Source organism: Saccopteryx leptura, chromosome 4 (genome assembly GCF_036850995.1).
Source record: "Saccopteryx leptura isolate mSacLep1 chromosome 4, mSacLep1_pri_phased_curated, whole genome shotgun sequence".
In the NCBI taxonomy this organism is placed as follows: domain Eukaryota; kingdom Metazoa; phylum Chordata; class Mammalia; order Chiroptera; family Emballonuridae; genus Saccopteryx; species Saccopteryx leptura.
Window position 1 is genome coordinate 2,379,462 of NC_089506.1, and position 12,455 is coordinate 2,391,916.

General features: G+C 50.8%; 1 protein-coding gene across 1 annotated transcript in view; it reads right to left on the minus strand.

Annotated features, from left to right (window-relative positions):
- The window catches only part of CSMD1 (CUB and Sushi multiple domains 1), a 1,728,861-nt gene that overhangs the window by 871,249 nt on the left and 845,157 nt on the right, over nucleotides 1-12,455 (minus strand). Inside the window, exon 4 of the mRNA XM_066382147.1 lies at nucleotides 5,449-5,643. Within this exon, the coding sequence (XP_066238244.1) occupies nucleotides 5,449-5,643 (195 nt within the window). The remainder of the gene's footprint in view (nucleotides 1-5,448; nucleotides 5,644-12,455) is intronic.

Consider the following 12,455-nt stretch of genomic DNA (forward strand, 5'->3'; position numbering starts at 1 on the left):
TGTTGATACAGGCTAATCTGTGAAGTGCAGATTTCATAAACATAGGTCATTTAGGGTAGCTTGCCCCCGGGAGGGTCCAGAGCTGTGCCTTTAGGGACCTCAGCTTTGCCGGAGCTGCTGAGAGCTATTTTCTGAGGTGTGGTGTACACACACAAAGTGCCCCGTCACCACAGACATCGGGGCCTGTGGGAAGGTGACGGTCAGAGGAGAAAGTGAGGACTGCTGGCCGGAGTGGCCCCCGTTAGCTGAGAGCTATTTTCTGAGGTGTGGTGTGCACACACAAAGTGCCCCGTCACCACAGACATCGGGGCCTGTGGGAAGGTGACGGTCAGAGGAGAGAGTGAGGACCGCTGGCCGGAGTGGCCCCCGTTAGCTCATCCCACACAGCACACGCCCACGGCGACGACCCCCTCATCTTTCCAGACGCCTGCCTTCCTCCGGGCCAGCAGCAGCTCACGCCCCAAACACGTACATATTTCCCGGTGGTCATGTAGGTAGAAGAAGGGAGTTAATAGAAGATCACCCCACTACCGTTTACAAAAATGAGATCCCCCACTGGAGAGTTCCAGTGACTTGGTCTCTGAAGGAAGATGACGGACAAGAACCGTCCCCACCTCTTGGTGGGCTGATGTCGGGAAAGGACCACTTCTTAGGGATTGTTTTTTCAGAGGGGGTCAGGTAAGTAGGTTTCTTCTAAAGGGGTATTTTTCCGAACACGGAGGCTTACCTCTCTTCTGCCCACCTTCCCGTGGGGACCTTCCACACATCTGAGGACCACGGGCTGCGTGTGTTTTTCTCACTCAAGGAGAACACCTTCTCCTTCGGAACTGACCCTCTACGGCTCTTCCTGCATCCTGGCGCTCACAGTAATTTATGATAGGTCCCCGTCCCTAACGTTATAGTGTCTGTGGTTTAATAATGAAGCAGGGAAACAGAGAGCCAATTAAGAAGGTCCTCACATCCAGAGCCGGGAGCATTTGCCCTTGAATCCACCTTGGGGTTCCTCTCCTCCTTCCCGCTTTCCCCTCGGAGCGCCCCCCCCTCCGCCCCGACCTGCACACACAGACACAGTAAATCTGCGCAAAGACTGCGGGGACAACAGGGACGCTCCACAATAATGAAGAAACATTCAGGAGGCCGTCGCCACGAAGGCGACCACTCAAGGGCGGACGAGAGAGGACTCAGTCGGTGTCATATATACTTCCAGAAGAGACTCTGACGCCCACTCATCCTTGAAGGAGGTCAGGGAGGCTGGGCTCCCGTTGAAGGACATCAGATCTCAGCAGAGCGGGCTGACCTTTCCATTTTATTATGTATTGATCGCGTGACATGTAGAGTTATATCGTGTTTCTTGATAGAGCGTCGGGACTGCAGAAGATGACACACACCTCGCGGTGACATCGCCCCGGCCCCACTCTGCCCCTTGGAGTTAGATGAAAGTGGTCCCCACTCGTGAAAAGTCATTGAAGAGGACAGAGTGGTGTTATTGTCAGTGACTCGATTAAGAAAAAATATATATATGCAAGAGGTTCCTGGAACTAAGTAACTACCAGAATGTTGGAAAAGCAGAAAACACACTCATTTGATATTCGTAAATCACCTAAGCCCCGACTGCCTGAAATTCATTTATGTCTCTCCTAAATACGCCACATCCACACATTTATATGAATTAGATCATTGATTTTTCTTTCCCTCATGATCCGGTTATCCAAGTCAGTGACAAACTGTGGGGCAGTTCTCAAATCTGTTCCATCAAACCATTACAGCTAATTTAAGGTCCTCAGAAACCTTCCTGGCCCAAGCATTAGAAAAAAAGCAAAAATTTGAGCATAAATGTAATCATCTGTAACCCAGAAGAAGAAGAAGATAATGTGTATCAAGACAAACGCATTTTAAGATGGTTGGGATTTAATAAATCAGTGACAGAACAGGAAAGATTATGACCTTACTGTGACCTAAACTTCGGCTTTATAAAGTGTATAATGGCGGAATCAGAAAAGATGGATCCGTTAGAAGAAGACTCCTGGGGGGAGGTCCTGAGCAGAAAAGATGTCACAGCTGCTGTTGATTATCATTTTCTTTTCTTTTTTTTTTTGCATTTTCACGTCTATTGACCTGTTATCTGATGCTCCACATTTCCTATAACTCCATGAAGTTTATGAGCAGGGCATTAGGTGCAGTGGTGGGGGAAGTAGCTATAAATGAGGCTAAATTTAACCCAGAGAAGAATCTGGGGACATAGTTACAATGTTTCCACATCTGTGATAGAGGGAACACTATGACAGGAAGCTAAACTCTGCAAGAGCAGCAACACAAAGGAGACAGACAAAACCACCTTTGTTTGTTTGTTTTTCTTAATGAAATGTAAAAACGGGGTTGCCATGGTGAGAACTGACTGAAGCTTGGGTTTTCGTGGGAAAGGGATGAAGAAGACATGGGGCTCTAAGGGGGTGAAAGGGTAAACTGAGCGACCGGAGGGACGGAACCCGCACCGGGGAGGGCGGGCTGGTGAAACTCTCTGGGAGAAAACGTAACAACTCCCGCGCGGTGTCTGCTGATGGACGCGGGCGCGCTGGCGTTGCGGCACCAGCTGGCACCACGCCAGCAGAGGCCTGGGGACCACGGGGCGCTGGGACCAGAGCGCGGGCCCCAGGAAAGCCAGGGCAGGTCAGGCCCAGAGACCACTGCTTGTGGCGGAGACGAGCCCGAACATCTGTGCCTGGGATGGAGGTGCCGGTCCGGGGGACGCGACACGGAGCACGTCCCTGGCCGTGCGGAGGTGGATGCGTGTCATTCCTGGTCAAGTCCCCAGCGCGGTCTGGCGGAGGGAGGCCAGGTCCCGCTGAAGGTGTGTGTTGGGGACAATGAATGGGGAGCTGAGAGTCCGGACATGGAGCTCACTGGACCAACCTGCCGGGCGTCTGCCTGGCACAGAATGGGGCGGGGGCGGGGGTGGAGGTCAGTGACAGTGTGTGATAATAAAATATGTGTCCCACTGGCAACCATCGAGAGCACAAAGCCAAGTGACCCCAGTGCTGATGCAGAGAGAGCGGGGACATCACGGAACCACGTAGAAGTGAGCAAGCAAAGGTCCGTCCAGGGCACCCAGGTGGCCGTGGCTTTACCAGGCTCGGCCGGTGGAGGGGGATCTCGGAAAGAGCAGGGAAAGGGGACAGAGGTCCAGATGTTGAGAGTCACTCTTTCTGATAATAGATGTGTGGAACATAATTAACAGCAGTGAGAGAGATGCAGGAGAGAGGTAAGAGACCCCAGGAACCTTGCACAGGACAAGGGCACTTGCGGAGGGATACAGGCTCTCCGGCACAGACAGTGTCCCTCACAAGGGGTGTCTCTAGGACACGGGGCTCATCTGAAGACGGTAGATCTGAACTTGGACGACTACTGGCTGGAACACCTCGAGCAAGTCACGTGTCCCAGCTGACCCTCAGTTTCCTCCCTGGAAAAACGAATCCTGAACAACACACATACTTGCGAGGATTAAAGGTGTAAGAGTAATAATGCTGGTCCTATGATGAGTGATCGATATGTACGAGCTAGCGGGAGTCGTAGTAATATTAGTGATACACCATTCCTAATGGAAGTGACATCAGGGAGACCCCATGACACTACAGCATTTAACACAAAAAAAACAGGAAAGCGTTCAGTAAATAGCATAGACTCATCTAAAACATATCGGTGAAAACAGCCCACTGGGCGATGATCACTTCAGGCAGAGGCTGTGACTTCGTCTGATGATGTGCACGGGTTAAATGTCAGGCACCGAGACGTTTCCATTGGGGGGTTTTGTGTCTCTGGTGTTGAGTTGTCTGAGTTCTTTATACAGCTTGGACATTAACCCCTTATCAGCTGTGTCACTGGTGAAAAATCTTCCCTCGGTCATGAGACTGTTGTTGTGTTTTGCTGATATCCCCATTGCTGAGGGAAAAATTTTGATTTGCTGTAGTTCTATTTGTTTTTTTTTCCTTTGTTTCCTTTGCCAGAGGAGATAGATCAGAAAAAAAAAATACTGCTAAGAAAAATGTCCAAGGTTTTACTGTGTTTTCTTCTAGGAGTTTTATGGCTTTGAGTCTTACGTTTAAGACTTTCATCCATTTTGAGTTTATTCTTGTAGATGGTATAAGAGGGTGGTCTAGCAGGGGGAGCCCTCTGTATAGTACCTGATCCTCTAACCATTGTGTTGTCCGTCCAGATCTCATACAGAGTAACCCTGAATGCAAATTGTAACTGAAAAATAAAAAGATTTAAAAAAAGAACTCAAACACGGATTTGCATCTTAATTTATACCACCCCCGGAACGTTTAAACATTAAAATTTTGTTCCTATCTGTTACGTGTCGATAATTATGATTTCGGTGGGTGGGCTGCTGTGAGATTAAATGAAATGATTCAAGTAAAGCAGCTGCTACATTTCCGGGCGTCACGTTAAGCCCTTAGTAAGTGCTAGTTCAAAACCATAGACGAGGGTTTTTTCTTAGAAAGTCAGAAACTAAGAATCAGCCTATGCTCCTCCCGAGGGGATTTGGATGAGTGAAATGAGTGTTATAGACAAGGCTGGGAATCACAGGCTCCGGGAACAGTCATTCTAACCTTATCTCATGTCCTGACGATGGGACCTATCCCTGGTGATTATTATTTTTTTTTTTTTTTTGTATTTTTCTGAAGTGAGAAGCGGGGAGGCAGAAAGACTCCCACATGCGCCCGACCGGGATCCACCCGGCATGCCCACCAGGGGGCGATGCTCTGCCCATCTGGGGCATCGCTCTGTTGCAACCAGAGCCACTCTAGCGCCTGAGGCAGGGACCACAGAGCCATCCTCAGCACCCGGGCCATCTTTGCTCCAGTGGAGCCTTGGCTGCGAGAGGGGAAGAGAGAGACAGAGAGGAAGGAGAGGGGGAGGGGTGGAGAAGCAGATGGGCGCTTCTCCTGTGTGCCCTGGCCGGGAATCGAACCCAGGTCTTCCACATATCGGGCCGTCACTCTACCACTGAGCCAACCAGCCAGGGCCCCCTTGGTGATCACTTTATTTCAGAACTCTAAGAGTGCTAAAACAGTCCTTTAACACATAAGATGTGATTATCAAGGGTGTCTATCCTTTTTACCGAGAAAATGGTAACACGGGAACTAGCAAATCCAGACAGACTCAGAGGTGTGCATCACAGTTTGGGGCGCTACAGCGAGAGGTGAGACACGATGCAGAACTCACAGAGCCTGAGAAACAGAACAAAGACAAACCTGGACCTCGAAGGACATATCTAAGTTTGTTACCGACCTCCCAGGTGACAACTCTTGGTGCAGAAACGAGCTGGCCCAGGCAGGCCCGGCCGGAGGGTCCTGTGTCATCCGCGGGCACCTACAGTGTCAGCTGTGGAGCGAGCCGTGTGCCTGGGGCGGGTGTGTGCTCGCAGCGTTCCCCCGGCGTGGCACCTACCTCTGCAGAACGGCGCGGGGAAGTCCCAGGACGCGCCGTTCCCCGGGCTGACGATGCAGGTCAGGGTGGCGTGGCCTTCCAGGACGTAGCCGGGGAGACAGCTGTAGCGGATCTTGTCTCCGATGTTGAACCTGGTCCCGTGCAGGACGCCTTTCAGGATTTCCCCGGGGTTCCCGCACGTGTGGCTCGGCAGAACTGTTGGAAACAGAAAAGAAGAAGGGTAAGAACGCTTACAGAACGCTTTGCTATGAAGCTCAATCCAGAGCCCAGAATATGCTCACCTTTGAAGCATGAAAATCAGCAAATCCATCACAAAAACAATATTTTAATGTAGCCCCCAAAATGCAACAGAGAAACACAGTCACGTTTCATGGTGCAATTTAGTACATCTGTGGAGATTTTTTTAAAGCATAAATGGATGTATTTTGTTTAGAGGGAAAAGACAGTTCTGCTCAGACTCAGTGCCCTAAACAACGTCTAGATTATGTTCTCGTTGTGTGACCCTGCCGTCCCTTACAGCCTGCAGTCAGACAAGAGAGTAGGATACAGGTTATCGGAAGAAGCCGTATCAGACATACAGCACCCATGAATATTCATGCTGTATCTGCCCCCGGACCCAGCACTGCCTGCTGCTCCTCACTAATTAATGCTTAATCAATGTTGGAGGGATAAACAAATGAAAGCGTAAATTACAGATCACTCATTAATCTATCAGGTTTTAATAAAACCGTTCCACTATTTTACTCCACGGCACATGCTGTGTCTGACTCACATCGGAGGCGAACTCTCCGTTTTAACAACACAAGCGCTTTTTTAAAAATTTTTTTCTGAAGCTGGAAACGGGGAGGCAGTCAGACAGACTCCCGCATGCGCCCGACCGGGATCCACCCGGCACGCCCACCAGGGGACAATGCTCTGCCCATCTGGGGTGTCGCTCTGTTGCGACCAGAGCCACTCTAGCGCCTGAGGCAGAGGCCAAGGAGCCATCCCCAGCGCCTGGGACAACTGGCTCCAATGGAGCCTCGGCTGCAGGAGGGGAAGAGAGAGACAGAGAAGAAGGAGAGGGGGAGGGTTGGAGAAGCAGATGGGCGCCTCTTCTGTGTGCCCTGGCCGGGAATCGAACCCGGGACTTCCGCACGCCAGGCCGACGCTCTACCACTGAGCCAACCGGCCAGGGCCACAAGCACTCTCTTCACGTGTACGTCAGGTCAGTAGAGTGGTCTCCATCCTCTCCTTCCCTGATGGACTCACCTTCCGTGTTCATGGGAGTCTCTGCCTAAGTCAACTGGCTTGAAACCTGATCAATACGATGCCATCCCCACTCATTCAATTTCCAACTGAACTGAGACACCATTAAGTCGAGTAGAGAAAGCTAGGATGGTTGGGGATGATCTCTACATTTTTGCTTAAATTTTTCATGTCATCAGTAAATTTGCTACTATCATGTAGTCCTCAAATAAACGAAGGATCCTACTATCTAAAAAAAGGAATCATTTGCAAATAAAAAGTATTTCTAAAGGAAAAAAATAAAAATAAAAAAAAATTGGCCCTGGCCAGTTGGCTCAGTGGTAGAGTGTCAGCCTGGCGTGCAGGAGTCCCGGGTTCAATTCCCGGCCAGGGCACACAGGAGAAGCGCCCATCTGCTTCTCCACCCCTCCCCCTCTCCTTCCTCTCTGTCTCTCTCTTCCCCTCCACAGCCAAGGCTCCATTGGAGCCAGTTGTCCCAGGCGCTGGGGATGGCTCCATGGCCTCTGCTTCAGGCGCTAGAATGGCTCCAGTTGTAATGGAGTAATGGCCCCAGATGAGCAGAGCGTCGCCCCCTGGTGGGCATGCTGGGTGGATCCCGGTCAGGCACATGTGGGAGTCTGTCTGACTGCATCCCCATTTCCAACTTCAGAAAAAATACAAAAATAAATAATAATTTTATATCTGTATCGAATTTTTCCCCCTATGGGTACAGAGCATAGCTTGATATATGTAGAGATAATATGGTGCAATTTTGTTTTGTTTGCTTATAAACTGAGAAGTTAATAGACCTTTCATAGTGAATGGAAGGGTACCTTTGTATTTCTAAAAATATTTTATTATGACATGAAAGATGAACAGAGTAAGCTATATAGAAACACTTAGGAAAGTACTACCATTTAGGTACTTAATACCCTTGAAAACACTGTTTACACAGTCAGCACGCAGTTCTAAGCTTTAAAAACTAATTTCTAAAACAGGCGGCAAGAAAACCTATTTGAAACACAATAGACAACAGTTAAGTTTGGTCTACAAGCATTTCCGCCTCTTTTATAAAAAGGGAAGTTCCTTGTCCAATGCCACACTTTCTGTGTCTAAGTCAGTAAGTCTAAGCAAGGGTCTGTAATCATTGTTAAGTGTGCTGGTATTTGATGGCCTAAGGTCTCCTAAGGCAGAGAAAGGCGTTTCCGTTCTGTCCAGAGAGCACCTGAGGCGGGGCCCCGGTCTGAGCTCCGGATGGTGTGACACAAGACGCGAGGCCACGGCACACTCCCAGCAGGAGCAGGAGACAGAAAGACCACGTGTGGTCACGGATGCCTTCGGTGACTCCTTCCGTGTCCCCGAATATGTATTTATATAATGACCAAATCCTTCCCCGTTGTCGGGGACTTTATTCTTTCCATTAACGATTAGGAATACATCTTATTAGAAGGTGCGTGTCACCAGGCTATGTGTCCTGATACACTGTCCCCAACGACAGGACTTATCAGTATCAATCCTCAAAATAGCTGAAAACCTGCTATTGGTAACCACAACCAGTACTGCCGCTCACCACTGGGGGGACCAAGGAGCCTCTCTGACATCGGGACGGAGCCCACAGAACGGTTCTAGCTGTCGTTCTGTGGAAAACAGAAAGAAATGGCTTCTACAAATTATTAGTTTCACCACAGCCTGATGGACCGAAAGATCATCACCACAAAAATCATGAAAATACAATAAAATGTGAGAAACTGATCACGTTAACTGGTGGCACAGGGACAGATATCACCCGATATTGTCATCTGCCTAGGAGGACAAACATTCAAACAAAAGCGAAGGATAAACAATATCTGATATTTGTGCAAGGATATTGCCCGGAAGTGAGGACTTGTACTGACTTCAAACATTTTGAGGGGGGAAAAAAAGGGGTATTTCTGAAAACCAGGTTCTCCCTGAGTAGAAGTAGGATAAGCCTCTTGGAAAGAAAACATTTATGTCTTAAAAGTATTTTAACAGAGTCAAATGTCATATGTGGGAATGTAGACATCTGAGAAATAATACATACTGCCACTCTCCATCATCAAACTCAGAAAGCTCTCTGTAATAGATAATAATGTAGCTGTTAACATTAATGGTGGTCAACACAATACAGATGGCAACAGTGGAGAGTGCAGCTGTACCTATCATTAACATATGTCAAGTCATGGAGGGAAGCCGTTTCGAGGGGCGGGCTGGTCTGTGACAGCCATCCACGGCAATGACAATCTCTGTTCCCGGGCCACCTCCCCTCCCCTCCTCTGCACACCGTCCCCTGGCCCCTCAGGCCAGTCCAAGGTCCCCCTCTCTGTTCCCGGGGCCACCTCCCCTCCCCTCCCCTCCTCTGCACACCGTCCCCTGGCCCCTCAGGCCAGTCCAAGGTCCCCCTCTCTGTTCCCGGGCCACCTCCCCTCCCCTCCTCTGCACACCGTCCCCTGGCCCCTTAGGCCAGTCCAAGGTCCCCCTCTCTGTTCCCGGGGCCACCTCCCCTCCCCTCCCCTCCTCTGCACACCGTCCCCTGGCCCCTTAGGCCAGTCCAAGGTCCCCCTCTCTGTTCCCGGGCCACCTCCCCTCCCCTCCTCTGCACACCGTCCCCTGGGCCCCTAGGCCAGTCCAAGGTCCCCCTCTCTGTTCCCGGGGCCACCTCCCCTCCCCTCCCCTCCTCTGCACACCGTCCCCTGGCCCCTCAGGCCAATCCAAGGTCCCCCTCTCTGTTCCCGGGGCCACCTCCCCTCCCCTCCTCTGCACACCGTCCCCTGGCCCCTTAGGCCAGTCCAAGGTCCCCCTCTCTGTTCCCGGGGCCACCTCCCCTCCCCTCCCTTCCTCTGCACACCGTCCCCTGGCCCCTTAGGCCAGTCCAAGGTCCCCCTCTCTGTTCCCGGGGCCACCTCCCCTCCCCTCCTCTGCACACCGTCCCCTGGCCCCTTAGGCCAGTCCAAGGTCCCCCTCTCTGTTCCCGGGGCCACCTCCCCTCCCCTCCCCTCCTCTGCACACCGTCCCCTGGCCCCTTAGGCCAGTCCAAGGTCCCCCTCTCTGTTCCCGGGGCCACCTCCCCTCCCCTCCCCTCCTCTGCACACCGTCCCCTGGCCCCTTAGGCCAGTCCAAGGTCCCCCTCTCTGTTCCTGTGCATGGCTTTGTGTTCACCTTAACATCCTGACGATCACATCAGAATCTGAACAACACCCACCGGACACCTATTTTTTGCACGGCCTCATGTTTCATGGGCGATGGAACGGGAGGGGGAGAGCTGGATCTCCACCCCGTCTCTTCCTCTCGTCGGCTCCGTGTGTTCGCTGAGCGCGTGTCCTCGTCAGGGTCCCTACCATCCCCCCACAGGGCGGTGTCAGAGCTGAGTCAGACCACTCAGGTCTCCAAGTCCCCGCTCTGGACCACTCTGTCATCCGCTCACTTTGCAGCCAATGGCTTCCTGCTGGGAACTGTCCTCGGCTCAAGGTGGGGCCACCTCTCCTTCCTGTTTCTGTCTCTACAACATCTAGAACGGCGTCTAATCCTGAGCAGGGACTTGCTACATGTAAGTCAACAAACTGATAATTGGAAAGATCAATGCAAAATGTATCATGTACTCTCCTAGATACATTGTATGCACAGCAACTAAGATTTGAGCAGTTGAAAACTCAGTGGGAAGAGAAAAAAACAAAACTTTTTTTCAAAGAAAAGCTGAACAAAATAACATTTTGGGAACAATGAATCGGTCACAGATTGTAAGTCACATGTTTTTCCACATTGGGCTGAAAAGGTAAATAGGGCCTCAGAGACTTAAAGTGAATATCAGAATTCTAAAAGCAAAGTAATCCAAATGGGGAAGTGATTAAAAACTAATTTACAAATTTTAAAATCACTAGTTGGTAGTGGAAAGATAAATTTACAGTTTAGGGAATGAAGATTTTTATTTTCAACCAAAATTTACAGGAAAAAAAAATGTGATTGTTACCAACAAGGAAAGAGAAGTAATTGAGAATAAATTAAAATATTTATTTTCAGTTGCAACCACTCCCATAAACGCAAACTTGCACATGGTATTATAAAAGCATAAGGAATTTTTTTTTTTAAAACAAAAACAACAACCCTAAACTGTGAAAAACAGATGAAAATTATTATATAAAGATTGACATCTGAGACAGGTCAGCATTACAGACATGGAACACTCCAGTGGCTGGGAAGAAAAACAACAAAAAACTAATTTAGAATAAATAAATTCCACAGCCCAACGGTCATTTCTGCCACTTTCATTTCACGTAGGTTTTTAACCCATTTCCCCGAAGGTGGTGAATGTCCCTTTGTGCCTCCCATGGTAATGGGCACACATTATGTTATTTGGCAAACGCTCACTGCACTGGCTTGAACCCTACTTTTAATCCCCTCCAATGCTGCTCTGAAGTCACGTGCCTGCGTTCCCATGGATGCTTCCAGAAAGGAATTCTTCTCTGGGCTCGGGGAGTTCTGCCCCCGGGCAGACATTGTCGGGTGACGTGAAAGGGATCTTGGAAAGAACTCCGGGCACCGTCCTTCCCTCTCACGGCTGGTGACCATCCGCCCTCCTGCAGCCAAGTCTGCACACCCGGCGCTGGGACCACACTTGTCATTCTAACGGTGCTCACGAAACCCTCCGTTCCTAACACGGCGATTTGGCAAGAGCGCAGGGTCGCATTGGTGACTCAAGGAGCCTCACGCGGCGAAACTGGGACCCGGTGGCTCAACTGAGGCAGGGATGTCACCTCCCCTCCCGTTCCGGAAGAAAGGGAAGGCCTGACACTCAAGTACAAAGCAGCAGTAAGGGTCATTCCTCAACGGGACAAGGGGGGGAGCAGACAGAAGGGTGAATTCCGCCAGAGGTCACAGCGTGTCCCCAGCCTGGGGACGGTCACTGAGCCATCCATACGTGCATCCGGGGTGACCCTGCACCCCCAGGGCGTGTCCCAGGCTCTCGGTGTGTCTACCCCGTCTTTCTGCGTCTCCCTGCAGCTTCAGGAAACGAAGCTTCAAACACCTGTAGGACGTGGGCACCGGAGCCCTCGTGGTCCCCGGGTGTTTGCCCCGCCCTCTCCCTGTGACCCCTGCGTGGGGGGGGGGGTAGGGGAATCCGATCAGGTGATTTTCAGGAACACTCTGCCGATCAGATTTTCCGACGTTGCAACCTGACTTTGATTCTCCGCCGGGCTCGGAGTCGTGGCCAGCGGATGCCGGAAGGTCAGCTGAGATGGCAGCTCCCCAGGTGTCACGGAGAGGGTGTCTCAGGAGGTGACAGTTACCTAATGCCGTCTAGCCTGAGCCTGAGCTCCGCTCCGGGGAGGGAAAGAGAGGAGAGAGGCCGCGTGGGTGCCGCCTCTGAACAGTCACAGGAGAGGGTGTCAGGGGGACCTGGGCTTTGAGGTGCCTTTGAGGTCAAGAACAACAGGCTGTGTCCACAGGCAGAGGGAGAGATCACGTCGAACTGAGGAACTCGGGTGCTGAGCGTTCACCAGAGAGGCACGGAGCACGTGGGTCACGAGTCCGATGCGGGGTCCCGGGTTTCCGCTCCAGAAATAGTTTGTAGAATGTGGGACAAATTGCCTAAATCTCAGAGTTGATGTCTTTTTTTCTCCCATTGATTTGAGAGAGAAAGAGAGAGAGAGAGAGAGAGAGAGAAGAAAGGGAGAGAAAGAAGCATCAACTCATTGTTCCCATATGTGTCCTAACCAGAGGTTGGACGGTGACCTCGGTGCACAGGGACAACACTACGCACTGAG